This window comes from Oncorhynchus gorbuscha, linkage group LG07 (assembly GCF_021184085.1).
Source record: "Oncorhynchus gorbuscha isolate QuinsamMale2020 ecotype Even-year linkage group LG07, OgorEven_v1.0, whole genome shotgun sequence".
NCBI classification, from domain to species: Eukaryota; Metazoa; Chordata; class Actinopteri; order Salmoniformes; family Salmonidae; genus Oncorhynchus; species Oncorhynchus gorbuscha.
In genome coordinates this window covers 71,302,159-71,326,037 of record NC_060179.1, presented here as the reverse complement: position 1 = coordinate 71,326,037, position 23,879 = coordinate 71,302,159, and the positions used below count along the sequence as shown (strand labels likewise).

The window sequence follows — 23,879 nt, the reverse complement described above, 5'->3', positions numbered from 1 at the left end:
AGGCAACCATCGACTTACAAAAACACCTAGACATAAACATAAACATACAAAACCCCTAGACAAGTTAAAAAACACATACAGTGGGGCAAAAAAAGTATTTAGTCAGCCACCAATTGTGCAAGTTCTCCCACTTAAAAAGTTGAGAGAGACCTGTAATTTTCACCATAGGTACAATTCAACTATGACAGACAAAATGAGAAAAGAAAATCCAGAAAATCACATTGTAGGATTTTTAATTAATTTATTTGCAAATTATGGTGGAAAATAAGCTAATTATGGTGGTCAATAACAAAAGTTTATCTCAATACTTTGTTATATACCCTTTGTTGACAGAGGTCAAACGTTTTCTGTCCACTTTTTTGCCCCACTGTACATCACCCATGTCACACCCTGACCTAACCAAAATAACATAGAAAACTAAGGTCAGGGTGTGACAAGATGCTGAAATTTTTTGGGGCCCGTGCTTTTTTGGGGCTGTGCTATATATCTGTCCGCTAATACTAGTAAAGGCCCAGTGCACTATTTTTGTGATATTATTATTATGATATATATTTTTTAATAAATTATTTTCCTATTAATAAATTTTGGGGGTGCTGGAGCACCCTCGCCTCCCATACTATGTTCTTTATAGAACCATTCTCCACAAAGGTTTTATGAAGAACCATACAAAAAATCCTTCAATATAGCTCCAAAAAGGGTTGTAACCATAGCAGAATGCTTTTTGGGTGCTAAATACAGCCCTTTTTTTATCATTCATTATAGAACCTTAGTAATCTCCATTTAGAACCTTATGAGCATGGGTCATTATAGACCCTTAAAAAAATCCATACTGCATAGCACCAAAAAAGGGTTCTGCTGTGGTTACAAGTCAAATAACTCTTATTTGGGACTATATAGAACCATTTGTTTTTAGTGTGTAGAGGAAATAGCTGCCTGGGTTCAAATACTATTTGAAATCATTTGAAATCCTTGAGCCCAAGACATAGCCATTCCCCTGTCTTTATACCCCACCTTCATTTTTGTCTCAAGGTTGATTGACCGTTAGAGTGGTGGTGTGGTGGTTTTGCTCTGACTGCAAAACCCTGTAAGACTATCTAACCATGTCTCCAAATGGGTCCAGGAGGATCCCTTCAGTGTGAAGAGCCTTTGAGGTTTTGAGACTGTTTATGTATTCAGTCAAGGTCTTGTCACCTTCAAATACATGTGGTGGATGTGCATGGACTTGGAAACTCATGAATATGTACTGGTTGGTGGGAATCTGGGACTGTGCCTGAGAGCACTTGATCCAAGGCCCTTGGTATAAGCAGCAACAAACATAACCCATGTTGTGTTAATTGTCTGTTTATTTGCAAGTAGAATTGATAGCTGACTTACTTTACTTTGATTTTATAACATAGCAAACAATATATTTATTCATCTCTCTCCTTGCTCTCTCTCCTCTCCCACTACTCTCCTCCCTCCCTCTTTCTTCTCCTCCTCTCCTCCTCTTCCCCTTGCTCTCCTCTGCATCCCTCTCTCTGCTCTCCTCCCCCTGCTCTCCTCCCCCTACTCTCCTCTCCTTCGCATCTCCCTCTTTCCTCTCCCCCTCTCTCCTCCCCATCCCCCTCTCTCCTCCCCTCTACTCTCCTCCATTTCCCATCCCCCTCTCTCCTGCCATCTCCCCCCTCCCCCTCTCTCCTCCCCTCTACTCTCCTGCCATCCCCCCCCTCCCCCTCTCTCTCCCCTCTACTCTCCTGCCAACTCCCCCCTCCCCCTCTCTCCTCCCCTCTACTCTCCTGCCATCTCCCCCCCCCCCTCTCTCCTCCCCTCTACTCTCCTGCCAACTCCCCCCTCTCCCTTTCCTCCTCCCAGATGCGACCATCCTGAGTTATGACGGCAGTAAGTTCATGAAGATCCAGTTGCCGGTGGTGATGCACACAGAAGCGGAGGACGTGTCGCTACGGTTCCGTTCTCAACGGGCATATGGTGTGCTGATGGCCACAACGTCACGTGACAGCGCAGACACGCTGCGCCTGGAGCTGGAGACTGGCCGTGTCCGCCTGACGGTCAACCTAGGTAACGCCACACGGTGTAGCCGCACGCCACACAGTTACAACAAAACTCACATGGTGCACATAGCCTATGACATGACCACAACAGACACATAGCTGAAGATGACTCACATAGGTTCATGACTCACATAGGTTCATGACTCACATAGGTTCATGACTCACATAGGTTCATGACTCACAAACTTTATATAACATTTAGCAACCTCGTCATCCTGAAAACAGACAGACATTTTCTCTAATTTACATCTATGTTACACTCACTCTCTATCATCTTAGCTATGGATATGCTGATGATATATATGATGTGCTGTATGTTATGTTGAATAGAAGGGGATGGTATAGAACCCTTCAGTGGCCAGAGTCTGCGGCTCTCCGCTCACTGCCAAATGAGCACGCTGTCGTTTTGGCCCAGCAGGGAATGCTCTCTGTCCTACCCCACCCCACCCCTACACCACCCTACCCCCAAGTGACTGTGCAGTGAAGGCATACGTTGTTAGTATGTCTATGTGATCCCGGTGGGAATTGAACCTATGACCTTGGCATTGCTATAGCCAAGACCATTAGCCAAATATAAGCCAGAACTCCCATTAGCACCAAAAGCCAAATATACTGTCAACCCCATACCTGTTATTAATCCTATTGGCTGGCTCTGGCCACTGTTTTATATGGAACCTTAATTCCATTATAGCCTTGGAACCTAATTACTGATTCCTTCTCTGCCCCGTTGAGGTCCCCTCTGACTATACTTACTTTACTTAGAGTTTTAGCTCCTGGTGGAGAAAAGCCCTCAGCCTTCTACACTCACAGGTCTTTGCTCTGTAACAGTGGTAAGAGTGGTGTCTAATATCTAGTAGTGTCCCTCCCATAGAATTAATTAGACCTGACCAAAATGGCTGCTATTATCAGCACATTCTAGAGCTACGCAGGTCTTTGACATCATCCACTCTATTGTATTACATGCTGACTTGCAGCTCTTCCTCAGCAGTGAAACATAAATGTGAAGTAGCAAAGCTAATCAATAGACAATAAGTAGATGAATACAAATAAAAAGTGCACAACATTCGGTAAAAAAGACATGGTCATAAAAATAGTTAATAAAAGAGAACAAGGTCAGACTGTTGAATGACCGAGCCTTCCCAGAGTTCAATGACAATTTAGTAATTTAGCAGACAATCTTATCCAGAGCGACTTGCATGAGCAATAACGGTTAAGTGCATTGCTCAAGGGCACATCGGCAGTATTTTCACCCTAGTCAGCTTGGGGATACGAACCAGTGACATTTTGGTTATTGGCCCAATGCTCTTCACAAGCTGTGCTACCTGCCTAGGACAAGGCTCCAGCCGGCTGTTTATGTGAGGCTGAGTGGAGCTCATAGACTGATGAAAGTGCAAAAACAAACAATCGAGAGATATAACTTCTGATATTAATATTTATTGTTGTATAATACTCTTTGCCTTTTGTCTGCATGCCTAGTTCTCAGCGTGCTAGAGATAGTGTGTGTGTGTGCATGTGTGTTTGTGTGTCTATTTGCTCTCCTCATGGAGCAACGGAGGGAATCCGCCTCTGGAAATGTTAGATATCTCCCAAACCGGGCATGGCTGTGGGAAATGATAGCCATCTATTTCTCCTTTCCGCCAGTTAAACAGAAATGGGCTCTCTAAACAGAGGCGTTTAGTGGTGCATGTAAAGCAGAGGGCATGGGATTGGTAGAACTTTCTGTCTGTCAGTCGACCACAGGGAAGCCTGTTGCCGTGGCACCCAGGGCGACAGCGCCTCACACTGACAGGGGGCTGACAACCCACATCACCACGGTTACAGGGCTGACAACCCACATTGCCTCGGTTACCATAGATGTCTTCTGAAATCTGATCTGATGATGACAGCCAAGATGTTTTTGTTTACATTTTTTATTTATTTTTATTTTGGACAGATTTGAATACTTTCTTCGCTTGGTTTCACTTGCCCTTAGATCACTAGGTCTCCCTCCTCCCTCGGTCTTCTTTCTCTCCCCTCTCCTCCCTCACTTCCCCCTTTCTTTGAAAAGCAGAGCATTTCCTGTGCGGGCTGGCTGGCGTTGGTCTTTGGCTGTTTGCGACCACTTTTCTGCTGTGGTTGACGACACACGACTGGCAGGGCCACATGGGTATAATGTCTGGGTCTGGATCCGGTCAGCTCTCTCCTCACAGCACAACACTGACTCACTGTATATAGTCAGAGAAAGAGAGAGGCTGGATAGCAGCATCAATATGTAGTTGTTTAGAAATAGTGGCAGTATTAGTATACTAGTAGTTGTAGGTAGTACAAGTATTAGTTGTAGGTCCACAAGGTAGTGCTAGTAGTAGTAGTAGTAGTAGTTGTAGGTCCACATAATAATAATAGTAGTAGTAGTAGTAGTAGTAGTAGTAGTAGTAGTAGTAGTCGTAGGTCCACATAATAATAATAATAATAGTAGTAGTAGTAGTAGTTGTAGGTCCACATAATAATAATAGTAGTAGTAGTAGTAGTAGTAGTAGTAGTAGTAGTAGTAGTAGTAGTCGTAGGTCCACATAATAATAATAGTAGTAGTAGTAGTAGTAGTAGTAGTAGTAGTAGTAGTAGTAGACGTAGGTCCACATAACAATAATAATAGTAGTAGTAGTAGTATTTGTTGTTGTAGGTCCATATAATAATAGTAGTAGTAGTAGTAGTAGTAGTAGTAGTTGTAGGTCCACATAATAATAATAATAGTAGTAGTAGTAGTAGTAGTAGTAGTAGTAGTAGTAGTAGACGTAGGTCCACATAATAATAATAATAGTAGTAGTAGTAGTAGTTGTTGTTGTAGGTCCATATAATAGTAGTAGTAGTAGTAGTCGTAGGTCCACATAATAATAATAATAGTAGTAGTAGTAGTAGTCGTAGGTCCACATAATAATAATAATAGTAGTAGTAGTAGTAGTAGTTCCACATAATAATAATAGGTCCACATAATAATAATAATAGTAGTAGTAGTAGTAGTTGTTGTTGTAGGTCCACATAATAATAATAATAGTAGTAGTAGTAGTAGTTGTTGTTGTAGGTCCACATAATAATAATAATAGTAGTAGTAGTAGTAGTAGTTGTAGGTCCACATAATAATAATAATAGTAGTAGTAGTAGTAGTCGTAGGTCCACATAATAATAATAATAGTAGTAGTAGTAGTAGTTGTTGTTGTAGGTCCACATAATAATAATAATAGTAGTAGTAGTAGTAGTCGTAGGTCCACATAATAATAATAATAGTAGTAGTAGTAGTAGTTGTAGGTCCACATAATAATAATAATATTAGTAGTAGTAGTAGTTGTTGTTGTAGGTCCACATAATAATAATAATAGTAGTAGTAGTAGTAGTCGTAGGTCCACATAATAATAATAATAGTAGTAGTAGTAGTAGTCGTAGGTCCACATAATAATAATAATAGTAGTAGTAGTAGTAGTTGTAGGTCCACATAATAATAATAATAGTAGTAGTAGTAGTAGTCGTAGGTCCACATAATAATAATAATAGTAGTAGTAGTAGTAGTTGTTGTTGTAGGTCCACATAATAATAATAATAGTAGTAGTAGTAGTAGTTGTTGTTGTAGGTCCACATAGTAATAATAATAGTAGTAGTAGTAGTAGTTGTTGTTGTAGGTCCACATAATAATAATAATAGTAGTAGTAGTAGTAGTTGTTGTTGTAGGTCCACATAGTAATAATAATAGTAGTAGTAGTAGTAGTAGTAGTAGTAGTTGTTGTTGTAGGTCCATATAATATTAATAGTAGTAGTAGTAGTCGTAGGTCCACATAATAATAATAATAGTAGTAGTAGTAGTAGTAGTAGTAGTAGTTGTTGTTGTAGGTCCATATAATATTAATAGTAGTAGTAGTAGTAGTTGTTGTTGTAGGTCCATATAATATTAATAGTAGTAGTAGTAGTAGTTGTTGTTGTAGGTCCATATAATATTAATAGTAGTAGTAGTAGTAGTTGTTGTTGTAGGTCCATATAATAATAATAATAATAATAATAGTAGTAGTAGTAGTAGTTGTTGTTGTTGTAGGTCCATATAATAATAATAATAGTAGTAGTAGTAGTTGGTAACATTTGAAATCATTACAAGTAATAGCTTTCTAGTAGTGGTAAAGGTGTTCTGTGAGAAGAGCTTCTGTCACCAATGGCATCGTGCCTGACATTCAGTATGAATCCTTTGAATTGGGTAAAAAAGGCCACTGGACAGTGGTCAGATTGAGGCATGGTGTCTTTGAATGTCCGATCCTACGTTTAAGATGTTACACCACCCATCATCGCTACCAAGTGGCCCAGCTCGACCATGACCATGTTCTGATGCTCTCTTGTTACAGATCTCATAGGAAAAAATATATCCACCTCCTCTGTCAAGGAGACCATTTTATTTGGGACTTTTATTTGGGCCTTTTTAACTTTTACTTTTAATTAAAAGATTATTAATGTTTTGTTACTTTTCAGTAGAAATACATGTTTTAATCTACAAATCATTAACACTAAATATTCAAACTTTGATTGAGAGATAAAAGTTGGCCAGTCAAGGCCTTCCTGTTCAGAACACACAATACAACAACCTAAAACATATAGCTCTGTGAAAGGCCCTTTACTGACATGAACAACTATTTAACTAACTCATTTGATTGGCACTGTGAAGTAGTAGTTGCCATGCTCTTCCTACCACACCCCATCAACTTTTACATTGAGTCAGGTGTGGAGGAGGAGAGGGCCTTGGTAGAGAGCATCATGGTGTGGTCCGTGGGTCCGTGTGTCGTCCCCAGAGGGGTGGGATGTTTTAACATTGTCTGCAGCTGTCACAGTGAAGGATTTGACATCTCATCTGTTCTCCCCCATCTAGACTGTATCAAGATTAACTGTACTACCAGTAAGTAAAGACGGCTCATATTTAATACTCTACCTCCTTTGTTAATACTATTTTACTGTTACTCTTTTATCTGTATTCACAATGTTGTTTATTCATGAATGTAGATCCCTCTTTAAACAAACTACACCTATATATGCCTTATTTTTTTTTATTTTTTTTAATGAACCTTTATTTAATTAAAAGGGTTTATGAAGGTTTTATTAAGCCTTATATTTTGTTGTTTGTTTAAATTGTGACCTGAATGTATGTGATCTAAATGTGTGTGCCAGAAAGTAGACTATTTAGGTACAAGATATATAGATGTCATATGTTTTACATTATGATTTCAGACCAATTTGACAAAGATGTGCAATATTCCTTCTTTTTTTCCCCAACAGCTAATGGTGAAAAATTCACATTGCCATTATGATTCCAATCAATTTCCTATACCTTGGATATACATATTATGTATGATATAGACCGGTACAGACCAGTGCATAGCATACAGACCATTTCATGGGAGATAATGGACTGTGCAATATAGTATGTTCTGGGCCTCAGTCAGGCAGTGTGAATCTGCATCTGCTGTCCTACAGAAAGCTAACTGCTGGAGAAGGGGTGGGAGAAGGCAGAGGATGCATGGAGGGATAGAGGAAGGAGAGGGAGGGAGAAGGCAGAGGATGCATGGAGGGATAGAGGAAGGAGAGGGAGAAGGCAGAGGATGCATGGAGGGATAGAGGAAGGAGAGGGAGAAGGCAGAGGATGCATGGAGGGATAGTGGAAGGAGAGGGAGAGAGAAGGCAGAGGATGCATGGAGGGATAGAGGAAGGGGAGGGAGGGAGAAGGCAGAGGATGCATGGAGGGATAGAGGAAGGGGAGGGAGGGAGAAGGCAGATGATGCATGGAGGGATAGAGGAAGCAGAGGGAGAAGGCAGAGGATGCATGGAGGGATAGAGGAAGGAGAGGGAGGGAGAAGGCAGAGGATGCATGGAGGGATAGAGGAAGGAGAGGGAGAAGGCAGATGATGCATGGAGGGATAGAGGAAGGAGAGGGAGAAGGCAGAGGATGCATGGAGGGATAGAGGAAGGAGAGGGAGGGAGAAGGCAGAGGATGCATGGAGGGATAGAGGAAGGAGAGGGAGGGAGAAGGCAGAGGATGCATGGAGGGATAGAGGAAGGAGAGGGAGAAGGCAGATGATGCATGGAGGGATAGAGGAAGGAGAGGGAGAAGGCAGAGGATGCATGGAGGGATAGAGGAAGGAGAGGGAGGGAGAAGGCAGAGGATGCATGGAGGGATAGAGGAAGGAGAGGGAGGGAGAAGGCAGAGGATGCATGGAGGGATAGAGGAAGGAGAGGGAGAAGGCAGAGGATGCATAGAGGGATAGAGGAAGGAGAGGGAGGGAGAAGGCCGAGGATGCATGGAGGGATAGAGGAAGGAGAGGGAGGGAGAAGGCAGAGGATGCATGGAGGGATAGAGGAAGGAGAGGGAGGGAGAAGGCAGAGGATGCATGGAGGGATAGAGGAAGGAGAGGGAGGGATGGGTTGGAATTAATGAGGAGCCCCCAACATGGCAGTCAACAGTGATTTTTCACACTCTGTTGTCTCTAATTACCAGCCTTGATGACGCTCCTAAATTCAAACAGACTGATATAAAACGCATGCTTGGAAACAGAGGTATTTTAGCCACGGATCATTTCCCCCTGTTCCCTTGTTTTCAATCTATTTTTTTTACCTTTTTCTCCATTCTTCATTCTCTTCTTGTATTTTATTTTCACCTTTCTCTCTGTTCGTCATTCTCTTCTTTTCTTTCTTTCTTCCCTCAGTCTATCTTGGCGCCTGGTAAATTGATGAGGCTTTTCAAAGCGAAGAGGAAATACGGAGTGTGATTTTATTATTCTCATTAACCTGCCTCACAGAGCAGAGAGAAAGGGATGGAGAGAGTAGGACTGCCAGGAGGGAAGGAGGGAGGGAAGGAAGGAATAAGGGATGTAGTGGAATGGAGCGAGGTGAGAGGGAGGTAGGGATGGAGAAATGGATAGGGAGGGAAAGAGAGAATAGGACTGCTAGGAAAGAGGGTGGGAGGGACAGAGAAAGAGAGAGAAGGGGGGTATATGAGTGTGGAGCTACAGAGGCTACATTGCAATACTTTAGGAGGAAACTTGTCCTTGTCCTTGTATTTATAATTCAGGGACATTGATGAATTAATGATGGAAGAAGAGTCCTCAAGAGTCAGAAAAGATGAGCCGTTCTTTCCTGTGCTCCGTACTGCCTGATGCATACACACTATATCTCTAGGGTTTACCTTCACTTCCATCACACTGACTCTCCTCCACTGTTGTGGAGAAACACATTCCCAACAACATAACATAGTAAGTTCTGTCTCCTCCATCCAGATTGTCTTCATCCATTCTGCATCCAGTCCTCTTAGTCTGGCTGGAGGTACGGCTGAGTCACACGAATGGATGCAATATTTGATAGGGTACATTTACATTTATATCTGGAGGCTGGTTTCATAGCAAGGTCTGTGTATAGGGGCATCAAAAATAATTCACATTATAAATGGTTTGCAACAACAGTTAGGCTATTCTATAGCATTACCCGTGAATTCCAATGGTGATTTTTAATACCTATTTCTATGCTAAATAGCATTTAATGCAACTAATAATTCTGCATGCATTTTGTATATTGTGTATGCAAATTGATTGTAAACATTCCAACATTCCATACACTCTCCGTTCCTAAGCACATTGCTAATTTGTAGAATCACAAATACAGTATAATCTCTGCAAACATAGAACATCAAACACACCTGTAGTTCCTTCCACACATATGTATTCATTCCCGTCACTAAACAAATCTGTCCATAGATTCTTTATTTCAAATACAGCACGTAGATCTAGTGCCATGTCTCTGTGTAGGTAGCTAATCTAAAACAACATGTTCACATACATACACAAAAGCAGAAAAGGAAATGGGTAGTGGAGATATATTCTTTAGTAAATCATTTTTTTGATGCATTTAAAGCGGCAATCAGCAGTTGTTACATCCATTTTTGGTCTTATAAATGAATGATATATATCCATTGATTCTTGAAAAATATAACTTATAAATGACTCATGAGCTTAGTTCAACTGTCGTACCCCATCAGAACCCAAAGTATAAACAAACACACTTCAAAACATGGTTAAAACTATAATCTATAATTGTGGATGGTCAGTCTTTGCATCCATAGCTGTGTCTATGAGTCTATGATTTGAGAGTGGTTACATTTCGCCAGCCTCTTCCCTCAACGTTTTACCAAAACAGGGGCGGGGATGGATTGTTATTGTTTCAGCTCTCTCTCTCTCTCTCTCTCTCTCTCTCTCTCTCTCTCTCTCTCTCTCTCTCTCTCTCTCTCTCCCTCTCTCTCTCTCTCTCTCTCTCTCTCTCTCTCTCTCTCTCTCTCTCTCGCTCTCTCTCTCTCTCTCTCTCTCTCTCTCTCTCTCTCTCTCTCTCTCTCTCTCTCTCTCTCTCTCTCTCTCTCTCTCTCTCTCTCTCTCTCATTGATGCACACATATTTCCCAGTGTTTGTTTTGTGTAGCTAGAACAGAAGGGTTGTATGGTTATGTGATAAAAAAACTGTTTGCTGCTTTATAAGTAAACATACTTTGATTTAAAACTCTAAGTCTGTGTTTATGCAGGCAGTCCAATTCTGATCTTTTGCCCAATTATTTGTCTTTTCAACAATCAAATCAATTATTTTACCAATCATTTGGCAAACTATCATAATTATGCTGCCTGTGTAAATGCAGCCTGAGGCACTTAGATCAAATGGTCTCCACCTGAATAGCAAGAGTCACTGAAGCTCGTTTGGCACGACCACTGTTGACTGGCACGTTGCCTTCAGAAATAAGCCATGCGTGTCTGTGTTTGGCACACATTATTCAGAAATGATGTGAGACATGACTGTGTGATGCCAGCGTTTGGGAATGCACGGATGGAAGTAGATATTCATCCTCAAGAATAAAATATAGAAAAAAGTGAAGGGGAGAAAGAGGCTCCTTGCGCCTAATTGGGCCTGAGGAAAATGTTTCATTTCCATTCCTGAAAAGAAAAGCACCAAACGCCCATGCAGCTTTACAACTCTGTTCTAGCTACATACACTTACCATCTTCTACTTGGATAGAGTAACCGTTACACTTCCAAGGATTGTTTTTCCATTTTTTACCAGGTCATTCTTTTTTCACTCCTTATTATTTTTTAAACCGCTTAATTATTTATTGCGTTAATTAGTGTTGTCAGTTTGCGGCATCTTGGTTTTGTGGAAGAATGACATGTTCAGAACAGACTCAAAGAAAAAACACACACAGCACAGACTCAAAAAACACATCACTGTCAATTAGGGGTCTTCGGCTCCCTTCCCTCGGGCATCCTCAGCTCTGCCCGAAGAAACCGCTGCCACTTCAACTTAAACACTGTTAACATGCACTGACTGACGACAAGCTAAAAATACATACACACACACACAGATTGGCTTTTTTTGTTTGGTTCGTGTTTAGTTGTTGTAGTATTGATTTGTTACAACTTGGTATCTGTAGGATGATGTAATCACCAGTAACTTAGCAGAAGCTGATAATAATGTTGGTTCTTTCCTAAAAACAGTTCTGAGGCTGTAAGAACATAATAACTATGTGGATAAATAAGCAAGAATACCTTAAACTCACTAAAACAAAAGACAATCTCTGTAAATATTATTTAAACCTGTCTTAAAAAACTCACTGGTTGACTGTTCAATGAGTGTTTTCCGTGTCTCTGTATAAGTACGTGTGTTTGTCTTTCTGTGTGTGTGTGTGTGTGTGTGTGTGTGTGTGTGTGTGTGTGTGTGTGTGTGTGTGTGTGTGTGTGTGTGTGTGTGTGTGTGTGTGTGTGTGTGTGTGTGTGTGTGTGTGTGTGTGTGTGTGTGTGTGTGTGTGTGTGTGTGTGTGTGTGTGTGCGTGCATGTGTGTGCATGCGTGCATTCGTGCGCATGTGTGTGTGTGCGTTCATGCGTGTGTGGGTGTGTGCATGTATGCGTTCGTGTGTGTGTGTGCGTTCGTGCGCGTGTGTGTGTGCGCGTGGAGAGCAAATTAGATGCAGTCTGGTTTCCTTCCATGGAGATGTGACCCATATGACCTCCAGGTCTCTCTTAACCTGTCTAGTGGACCCCCCCTGCAACAGCCAGTGAAAGGTCACCTCCAAGCCACAGAAAAACACAGCCATTTTTTCCAGCCAAAGAGAGGAGTCACAAAAAGCAGAAATAGAGATAAAATGAATTACTAACATTTGATGATCTTCATCAGATGACCCTCATAGGACTTCATGTTACACAATACAAGTATGTTTTGTTTGATAAAGTTCATATTTATATAAAAAACTCTGAGTTTACTTGGGGCGTTATGTTCAGTAGTTCTAAAACATACAGTGATATTGCAGAGAGCCACTTCAATTTACAGAAGTACTCATAATAAACATTGATAAAGACACGACTATTTTCATGGAACTTTGGATAAACTTCTCCTTAACCTGTTGCGACGAGCAATCCCGTATCCGGGAACGTAATTATAGCCTCAAGCTCATTACCATAACGTAACGTTAACTATTCATGAAAATCGCAAACGAAATGAAATAAATATATTGGCTCACAAGCTTAGCCTTTTGTTAACAACACTGTCATCTCAGATTTTCAAAAAATGCTTTTCAACCATAGCTACACAAGCATTTGTGTAAGAGTATTGATAGCTAGCATAGCATTAAGCCTAGCATTCAGCAGGCAACATTTTCCCAAAAACAAGAAAAGCATTCAAATAAAATAATTTACCTTTGAAGAACTTCGGATGTTTTCAATGAGGAGACTCTCAGTTAGATAGCAAATGTTTAGTTTTTCCAAAAATATTATTTGTGTAGGAGAAATCGCTCCGTTTTGTTCATCACATTTGGCTAAGAAAGAACCCCGAAAATTCAGTCATTACAACGCAAACTTTTTTCCAAATTAACTCCATAATATCGACAGGAACATGGCAAACGTTGTTCAGAATCAATCCTCAAGGTGTTTTTCACATATCTATTCGATGATAAATCACTCGTTGCAGTTTGGTTTCTCCTCTGTTCAAAATGGAGAAATGCACGCACCTGGAGATTACGCAATCGTTTTGACGGAGGACACCGAGAGGACACCTGGTAAATGTAGTCTCGTATGGTCAAATTTCTCCCGGGTAACCTGGTATTTCCCACCGAAACCGCAAGTGTCATTCAAAAGCTTTATAAATCATATAAAGATTTCTGGATTTTATTAGAGCTTTGATCAGCATAAACATTCCAACCTGATGCTATCTGAGCCTGATGAGTCATATATTAAAATACATTGAATGAGCCCATGCCCAAAAAAGCCCAAATGATTGTGTCGTTATCCAAATACATGATATAAGCTACTGCACATTACACGGGACAGAAAAACATAAAAGCCATAGATGTAGCTAGCTATATGCTCTCTTGGGTAAATACATGAAACTATCTCCAATAGGCTAATCGTTTTGATTGTGAACTGTATTACTGTACTGTATTGTACTATATCAGTGGAGGCTGCTGAGGGGAGAATTGCTCATAATAATGGCTGGATTGGAGTAACATGGTTTTCATTGGTTTGATACCATTCCATTCATTATACTCCATTCCCTCTAATTATTATGAGCAGTTCTCCCCTCAGCAGCCTCCACTAAACTGTATTATATTGACAGGAATTACGCATATCGTTCAAACCATGATAAAGCAGATGAGAACCTGCGATTCTGGTGCAGCACATGCTGCCTACAAAGTTACCGCTATAGGCAACAAAAAACATGTTTTATTTGTTAAATATAATAGGGCATCTTTGTATAACTAGTACGCTGACTCATACACTGTATAGCCTACTTTTCATAATATTTCCCCGGAAGTTATTACTAACTCTTCTTCCTCTCTCTATTGTTGCTTCATTCCTTCCATGCTTTCAACAGTTTCATTGTCCTTACTTTCATCATGCTAATGACATCCTTGAATAATATAGGACTACAATTAGATGCAGAAGGCTTTCACTTCTCTTCATGAAGATTGAATGGTTCTGGGGCTGAATAAATCACTGCTATAGCCTACCGCCATCGCGAGCTCGCTCTTCTTTCAAACTACCCCTGAGTTCTATTGGCTGCTGTATTTAACATTCAACAAAAAAAGAGCTTGCGTTCCTCTTTGAATAGTCTACTGGTATAAGAAATGCAAGTAAAATTATGTCCAGCAAGCCATTCTAGTCTAGCGTTTCCTGCATGGGACTCCAAGAGCTAAGGAGCCTTTTTTAAGGAGAGGCCACCGGAGCACAGGTGTGTGGGTATTGTGCAAGAGACAGAGACTTCAAGTTAGAAGTTTATTATGCATAACCCATCATTAATTAGCTAAATATAAGGCATAATGTTAATACAGCATTGAATGTATTACCTGGAAGAGGTAGGCTAGGCCTGTATATTGCTATATATCAATCTAGAACAGGGTTATCTATTATGGATGCAATGTGAATGGGAGTTTATGCAGACAGAGAAAGACTGCGAACAACGATTTTAAGCAATGATAACCGAGTGGTAGGCTGTTTTAACACTGTACAGCTGCAATGAAAAATGAATGACTCTTTACAATAAAAAAAGAAGGTGACTCCCGAAAGCCAGAAGGAGATGGGTAAATTAGTTACACATTTGGTCTTTATATTACTGTATCAAAGGCTATGCCGCAGCAAATGTAGGCCTACCTGGTCGCAATTGTAAATGAGAACTTGTTCTCAACTTGGCCTACCTGGTTAAATAAAGGTGAAATAAACAAATAAACATACCTGTCACAAGAAAAAAACGAGATCTACATGCACTGTGAACTGCGCTCTGTACTGAGATGGGCTGTCTGTCCCCTCCCTGAGCTTTGATTCATCATGCAGAGGCCATAGAGAAGCCAGATTTAGACATTGCATATCATTTAACAGTTCCATTTTACACCATGCTGTTCATTCTGGTCATATACATAATTTATTATAATTTACCGGTTTCTCACAGTTATTTATCCCGGGAAAAGTGAGTGGTTTTGGCCGTTAAATCCCAGTAATCTTGGTTACCGGGTTCCCGCCATTCAGCACAACCCTAATGGGGACCAGGTTCATCCCAGTCAACCCTTTTACGGCTATTTATTTCCTTTCCTCTTTCTCTGCAGTCTTCAAAGCCTGAACGCCTCAATGTGTATGCAAATCACAGGCAGCCGGAGCACTAGGATATTATACTCAATCTCAGAGGCGCCGTTTTGCTTTGTAAGCACTAAACACCCCACCAGGGCCGGGGAGGATAGAAACCAGGCTTCTGGAGAATGGGATTAGGAGTGAGGGAGAGAGGGAGTGATATATGAAATACTGGGATGGAGGGATGGAGTTCGGGCACTTGAAAGGATGGATTGAGCTTTGCCTTCCATTCCTCTGTCCTTGTGGCCAAGAGTATTGGAAGAGGAGAGAAAACATTTAGGAAAAAGAGGGGAGATGTTTCAGGAGGATAGATGTTCCTTGTATTGGCACACTGTAAAAGTCTTGGGTCGAAGGTCATGAAAGATATCTCATAGCATCAAATTGCCCAATGTTGGCATACTGAATCTGAAACAGTGTGGCTTTATGAGAAAACTGAATGATCGGTGTTCCAACTGGATCTACTCCAGCCTCTGATTCTGATCCTGTACAAGCTTATTGTCTTCTGTTTGATTCAATCTTATTGTCTTCTTTTGAGGAGAGGAGTGATTCATATTGTGCCAGATGGAAGGAGATCATTTAAAATACACTGACTGTGATTCCAGCTGTGACTTTGAGCATGTTGATTGTGTGTGTGTGTGTGTGTGTGTGTGTGTGTGTGTGTGTGTGTGTGTGTGTGTGTGTGTGTGTGTGTGTGTGTGTGTGTGTGTGTGTGTGTGTGTGTGTGTGTGTGTGTGTGCGTGCGTGCGTGCGTGCGTGCGTGCGTGCGTGCGTGCGTGCGTGCGTGCGTGCGTGCGTGCGTGCGTGCGTGCGTGCGTGCGTGTGTGTGTGTGTGTGTGTGTGAGTGTGTGTGTGTGTTCGTGTGTATTTATTTAGTGTACATCAAATACATTTAGTGTATATACTCTGAAACTCTTAAATGAAGGAAATGAGACATAGTCACAAAGACATTTTCTTTTCTCTTCACATCCATTATCTGGTAACATGTCCTGACTTGCCATAAGACGTAGTCCAGTGTCCTCACTGGGTTCCTGGTGATGAGTTAGAGGAGATAAGGCTTTGTTCTCCTCAGCCCTCAGTAGGACGGGAACTGTCTTTCCTCCTTAATGCTTTTTAATTCATAATTCATGAAGTGGGAATGCAATGCAGTGTCTTCACTTGGTCCAAACTACATATTTAAATATAAAACAACAAGCTTCATTAGTATTTTCCCTATATAACTACATTGGAGTTCCTAATCACCAGAAGCTCTCATTGTTTAAAAAGGAGCATTACATACATTTACATTTTAGTAATTTAGCAGACACTCTTATCCAGAGTGACTTACAGTTAGTGCATTCATCTTCAGATAGCCAGGTAGAACAACCACATCACAGTCATAGTAAGTACTTTTCTCCTCAATAAAGTAGCTATCAGCGAAGTCAGTGCTATTAGGAAAAGACAAGACCCAAGTGTTAGTTAAAAAATATATATTATTACTAAAAAAGTTATATAGTGAGGTAGTCACTATGTTGTAAAAATATCAGACTTAGGCATTGAATGGGATGCCAAACCTCTGGTAGGCTTGCTGGCAACATCACTTGTTTTAACACATCACTTGTTTTTCAAGGCACAGTTGCCTCGCCATCAGCCATAATGTCATGCACTCAGTTAGATGTCCCTCTTTAGAGAATCGCCTAGAAGGTTCTTTCTGGTAACACCATTGGGCGGTTTTATTCTTTCCCCCACAGTTAGCCATTATGCAGCTATGACATCAAATCAAATGTATTTATATAGCCCTTCTTACATCAGCTGATATCTCAAAGTGCTGTACAGAAACCCAGCCTAAAATCACAAACAGCAAGCAATGCAGGTGTAGAAGCACGGTGACTAGGAAAAAACCTAGGAAGAAACCTAAAGAGGAATCAGACTCTGAGGGTTTGCCAGTCCTCTTCTGGCTGTGCCGGGTGGAGATTATAACAGAACATGGCCAAGATGTTCAAATGTTCATAAATGACCAGCAAATAATAATAATCACAGTAGTTGTCAAGGGTGCAACAGGTCAGCACCTCAGGAGTAAATGTCAGTAAATCCCTCTTCAAAAAAATCACAGTCCTTATTTCCTCCTGGCAGCGTACTGTCCGGCTTCTATTCATTAACATGACACTTCCCTCCCTGCCTCACAGTTACAGTGTTCAAACTAGCACCTTGAATAATGTTTACTTCATGGTTATGATTTTTGTTGTTGTTTCCCAACATCATTATTTACAATTCGTCTGATTGAGTGAGGTGTTTTCGTGATCACTATTATTTTTTCCTCAACATCATTATTTACAATTCATTTTATTGAGGTCAGACACAGCAGAATAAGGTTTGAAATGCCATTTACCATTAAACTAATCAAGATGGAGTTTGTTTCTCTCTGTCTTACCCTTATGTATCGCCAAGCCACGCAGCATTGGGGTGGAGCTTTACTGCCCCCTAGTGGCATTGTTATTAATCACACACTCATAGAAAAAAACAATGACTAAAATGGGTATCCAATTCAAAACAGTGTTCCGTGATTTCTGCGATTAGGTAGATGAGGTGTTGTTACACCTAATGACGTGAGAGACAACCTGAGGTGGTGTTGTGTGGGTCATTAAATATGTTCTGTCTTATAAGTATTATTTTACTCCGTCCTCTCTCTCTCTCTCTCTTTCCCCCAACCCCCTCCTCCCAAACACACCCTGTCACTGCACTAACTCTGGTGTCTCTTCTCCCCGTCTCGAGGTGTGTGTGTGTTAACCAGTGTTTGGGCTGTCCTACAGGCAAGGGTCCAGAGACCATATTTGCTGGTCAGAACCTGAACGATAACGAGTGGCACACGGTGCGTGTGTTCAGGAGGGGAAAGAGTTTGAAACTCACCGTAGATGATCTTCAACCTGTAGAAGGTACAACCTCCCTCTCTCTAATTCAATGTCTATGTTTTATATGAGTGTGATACTTTTCAGGACAGTCCTTGGGCCCCTTGTAGGTAAGACACACAGTTTGACTATGGACTAGATCAGACAAAGTTGGATCTAGTCCATAATGTCTGATATGCAATCGATCATTTTGGGGCTAGTTTCCCAGACAGAGATTAAAACTAGTCTTGGACTAGAAAGATATTTCAATGAATATTCTCCATTGAACATGCTTTGTAGTACAGGATTAGTCTTAATCTGTGTTGGGAAGCCGGCCCTGTGTGTATAACCCCATTGTATTTCACGTACCTTTCTACTAGTGGACAAGTGTGGCTCCAGACCTTTAGGAGGTGAGAGTGGCATGTGTCCTGTTGGAGACATGAATGACCTCCCTCCACCCATGTCTCCCCCCTCTCACCCTCCCTTCTGTCAATCAAAAGGTCAAATGGCAGGTGACCACACCCAGTTGGAGTTTCACAACATTGAGACGGGTATCGTGACGGAGAAACGATTCATGTCCATGGTGCCTTCCAACTTCATAGGCCACCTCCAGAGCCTCTCCTTCAACGGCATGGCCTATATAGGTAGGTAGCCCAGAGGTAAGGGTGGTGGACCAGTAACTGGAAGGTCAACGGTCCATGTCCTGGGCTGGGTGTTGGAAAAGTGGGACTGAACTGGCTACTGGAGGTTTTCTTGTGTCGGATCATTAATACTAATAATGTTGTGCCCTTAACCACAGAATTGAGTATGAGACAAAAATATATACTTACAGTATCTATTCTATTTTTCCTGTAGACCTGTGTAAGAACGGTGACATTGACTACTGCGAGCTCAACGCCATGATCGGCTTCAAGAACATCATTGCTGATCCGGTCACGTTCAAGTCACGGTCGAGCTATTTGGCTCTGACCACCCTGCAGGCCTACTACTCTATGCACCTATTCTTCCAGTTCAAGACCACCTCATCAGATGGACTCATACTGTTCAACAGCGGGGACGGAAACGACTTCATTGTGGTCGAGCTGGTCAAGGGGTAGGTTATCAAGACATACTGTAGGTTAGTCATTCATATTGAAGGATTGGGCGGGCTGTGTGTGTTTGTGATTTTGGAGTGTGTGTGTGCAGGTGTGCGCGAGTGTGTGTCTGCATCATTATTCATGTGAATGCCTTTTTCCAGCTACCTGCACTACGTATCAGACCTGGGGAACGGAGCTCACCTGATCAAGGGCAACTCCAACAAGCCCCTGAATGACAACCACTGGCACAACGTCATGATCTCACGAGACACTAACAACCTCCACACCGTCAAGATCGACACCAAGATCACCACCCAGACCACCATGGGAGCCAAGAACCTGGACCTGAAGGGTAGGCTTTCTGGGGCTGGGGGTTTATGTTCTCAACATACTTTATACTCTGACGGAGGGTGGCACTATTGTTATTGCGTTGGGGTACAGTGTCTCAGAGGAGCCAATTGACTGTTACTGGTCTGCTGTTTGACAGGGTTAGTGGAAGTTTTTTAAAGAAGATCAGAGGAGAGTAAAATCAATGTTACATTGAACGGTGAAGTTATCTATCAATGGAATTACTCTATCACAAGGCCCATCACTATATACTGTCCAGGCACAGTGCAATGTTTCTAGTCTAGAACTGAGAATATGCCTTAAAGTATGTAAGTAAAAAAAATAATAATAATATATATATATATATTTAAACATAGCACTGTACCTGTACAGTGTATACAGTTTATATCAGTAGCTATTTTTCTCCACCAGGGGTCAGTGATTCCACACTAGTTCACTGCGTTCTACTGAACAGCAACGCATCAATATTTCTGTTCTTTACCGTTGTCATTCTGAACAGTAGAAGTAATACTGGTTGTATTATAGACACCAGTTATCACCTCATCAGTGATATATGAACCCTTCCTGTCCATTCGTATGCCCCCTCCTATGTACTTACTTAATCCTCTTCATTCCTATGAAAAATATAAGGCTTCAGTGAGAGAGCACCACTGTTGCCTATCTGCTGCTTGCTTGGAGATTGGGTTCCTTGACAGGCCACTATCCTTCATCTTTTTCCTACCCTGTCCTTCACAGGTGACCTGTATATTGGTGGCGTGGCCAAAGAGACGTACAAGGAGCTTCCCAAGTTGGTACACGCCAAGGAGGGCTTCCAGGGTTGCCTAGCATCGGTTGACCTGAACGGACGACTCCCAGACCTGATGTCGGACGCCCTGGCATGTGTGGGCCAGATAGAGAGAGGCTGCGAAGGTAAACACACACACGCACACACACACACACACACACACACACACACACACACACACACACACACACACACACACACACACACACACACACACACACACACACACACACACACACACACACACACACACACACACACACACACTAGGGTGTCCCGTCCTCTTCTTTCTGTTCCAGGTGGAAATTAATTGATAACATTAAGTGATTTGATAATAGTCAAATCAAATCATAGTCAAAGTTGTTGTTACTGTGACATTGTGAATGTTTTCCTCTCAGTCATGTTTATTTTCTGTGCCCTGGACCTCACATGGTTTTAAAATACAGACAAACAACTTGAGGGTTTTTTGCAATTTGATTTGACATCGGTGATCTCTCCTCCAAGAAGAATTCTGCAAGGCATCTTTGCTGGTTACAAATTGTAGAAACGTAGACAATAACTTGCCTGAAATAAAGTGTATTACACATTCTAAAATCCTCCAGCCTTCTAAAGGAGAATATATTTTGGTCACACATTTGGATGTAGATAATCTCTAGATGGTCATACTATCAACCAACTTTCTGAATTCAAGTGGCTATGAAAGAACCATTTTCTTTCCACACACCAGAAACACACTTTCACCAGAAACACACTTTCGCTGTTGATGCTGTTACTTCTGGCCTTTCTTCACGGCTTCACGCTCTTTCCCCATCATCCTCTCACCTAACTCATTAACAGACCTTTCATTTACTTCTCAATGATGTGAACACTTTTCCCTGTTTGTCCACAGTCCAGGTGCCTGCTCACCTGTACGCACCCCCCCCCCCCCACCAATACAGTCATGTACCCCCGCCACACACACACAGAGACACCAACACGGTCATGTACCCCCCCACCACACATAGAGATACCAACACGGTCATGTACCCCCCCCCACCACACACACAGAGACACCAATACAGTCATGTACCCCCGCCACACACACACAGAGACACCAACACGGTCATGTACCCCCGCCACACACACACAGAGACACCAATAGAGTCATGTACCCCCCCCCACCACACACACAGAGACACCAACACGGTCATGTACCCCCCACCACACACACAGAGACACCAATACAGTCATGTACCCCCGCCACACACACACAGAGACACCAACACGGTCATGTACCCCCCACCACACACACAGAGACACCAACACGGTCATGTACCCCGCCACACACACACAGAGACACCAATACAGTCATGTACCCCCGCCACACACACACAGAGACACCAACACGGTCATGTACCCCCCACCACACACACAGAGACACCAACACGGTCATGTACCCCCCCACCACACACACAGAGACACCAACACGGTCATGTACCCCCCCACACACACACAGAGACACCAACACGGTCATGTACCCCCCACCACACACACAGAGACACCAACACGGTCATGTACCCCCCCACCACACACACAGAGACACCAACACGGTCATGTACCCCCCACCACACACACAGAGACACCAACACGGTCATGTACCCCCCCACCACACACACAGAGACACCAACACGGTCATGTACCCCCCCGCCACACACACACAGAGACACCAATACAGTCATGTACCCCCCACCACACACATAGAGACACCAACACGGTCATGTACCCCCCACCACACACACAGAGATACCAACACGGTCATGTACCCCCCCCCCCACCACACACACAGAGACACCAACACGGTCATGTACCCCCGCCACACACACAGAGACACCAACACGGTCATGTACCCCCCCGCCACACACACAGAGACACCAACACGGTCATGTACCCCCGCCACACACACAGAGACACCAACACGGTCATGTACCCCCCGCCACACACACAGAGACACCAACACGGTCATGTACACCGACCCACACACCGAGGCAACAATATCAACAACCTTTGGCACATCATCTACCATGTTAACATCCATCAAGTATGTTGGTAGGGCTGTTAGAATACGCCAGAAGCTGCCAGTCCTCTACCCTCGTCAGTTCGGATTCTTTTGGCTACAGGATAATCAGATTACTGTTGGTAACAACATTTGTATTGTTAGTGTTATCCCATTCTACTGCACTGCTCTGCCCTGCTCCACACACACACACACACACACACACACACACACACACACACACACACACACACACACACACACACACACACACACACACACACACACACACACACACACACACACACACACACACACACACACACACACACACTGTGTTCCTTGCATGCTTAGTCTGAGTGTTTGCCAGGAGCAATCCTCTTGAATTATGGATGAGAATTTTGTTGCATAAATGAATATAATTTGACCTTCGTCTGCATTCCAAATAACTCCCTACCCCCTGTATAGTATACTACATTTGATCAGGCCCCATAAGGCTCTGGTAAAATGTATTACACTAAATAGTGAATATGGTGCCATTTGGGACACAGCGTTAGCATTGTGTTTGCACCACTTTCAAAGTCAATATTTGATGTATTTGTCAACGTCCTTCTCACTTCTGTTTTCATTTCACATTTCAAAATATCATCCTCCTCCACTCTTTCCCTGTTCTATTTTTCTATGTATGTAAGGACGTCTTCCTTGTTTTTTTGTACCCAGTAAACTCGGGTAGCTTAGGAAACTGTTCCACAGAACTGCAGCAGATAATAACAGAGTACAGGATGATACAGGTATAATATTATGTAGCAAAGTACAGGATGATACAGGTATAATGTTCTGCAACAGAGTACAGGATGATACAGGTATAATATTATGTAGCAGAGTACAGGATAATACTTAAGTGAAAATATCTGAGAAGCCGGTGTTTGGAGGTTATATTGAAACGGATGTTGTTGGCAAACCGGGTTGCGAACATATTCAAACAATGATTTACATATTTTCATTCAAAACGTTATTTTGAATAATTTATTCATACTATTTCATCCTTCCACAAGATAAAGTCCCGACACACATAAATCCAAGGTTGCTACCCAAGCCTGCTGGTCGTTCGTTCTATTGGTTCGGTTGCCAGAGACGTGACCCTGTTGTTCAGTCTTTTTGTGCTTTGTCTAAGGACGCGACCTAGTCATGTGTTTGAAATGTTCCATTGCCAAACTTGCTGGCAAAGTTCTTATCCCTTGCTTGCTAGCTCACCAATTACAGCTAAATAACTTACAGTCACGTCAAACAGTGCAGACAGAATAACAGCAAAGTAGATGCATCTGTTTTCTAGTGACATTTATGTGGATGCATCCATAGCGATGAGCTAAGGATGCGCAATTTCACCTGGTGTAGAAAATGTGCTCTCTCATCAGGACACTTGTTCAGAGGAGCTAGCCAACAACACAGCTAACACACTCACTTCAAACTGAAGCTATAAAGACCGCAAACTAGCTGCACTTCGTTCCGTTTGACCTGTTTTCTAATGCTAGTTCTTTGCATATATCCATAAAAATGATGCTGATTCATGATTTCGACAGGCAGAGAAATGC

General features: G+C 42.2%; 1 protein-coding gene across 29 annotated transcripts in view; it reads left to right on the top strand.

Annotated features, from left to right (window-relative positions):
* LOC124040314 (neurexin-1a) overlaps positions 1–23,879 on the top strand; it is a 631,581-nt gene that overhangs the window by 289,697 nt on the left and 318,005 nt on the right. For 19 of the 29 annotated variants that reach the window (XM_046357396.1, XM_046357392.1, XM_046357384.1 and 16 more), the window contains 7 exons: positions 1,852–2,055; positions 6,925–6,951; positions 17,973–18,095; positions 18,548–18,691; positions 18,903–19,140; positions 19,285–19,475; positions 20,207–20,380. In XM_046357396.1, the coding sequence (XP_046213352.1) occupies positions 1,852–2,055; positions 6,925–6,951; positions 17,973–18,095; positions 18,548–18,691; positions 18,903–19,140; positions 19,285–19,475; positions 20,207–20,380 (1,101 nt within the window). The remainder of the gene's footprint in view (positions 1–1,851; positions 2,056–6,924; positions 6,952–17,972; positions 18,096–18,547; positions 18,692–18,902; positions 19,141–19,284; positions 19,476–20,206; positions 20,381–23,879) is intronic. The other 10 variants (XM_046357404.1, XM_046357403.1, XM_046357410.1 and 7 more) reach the window with 1 other exon arrangement.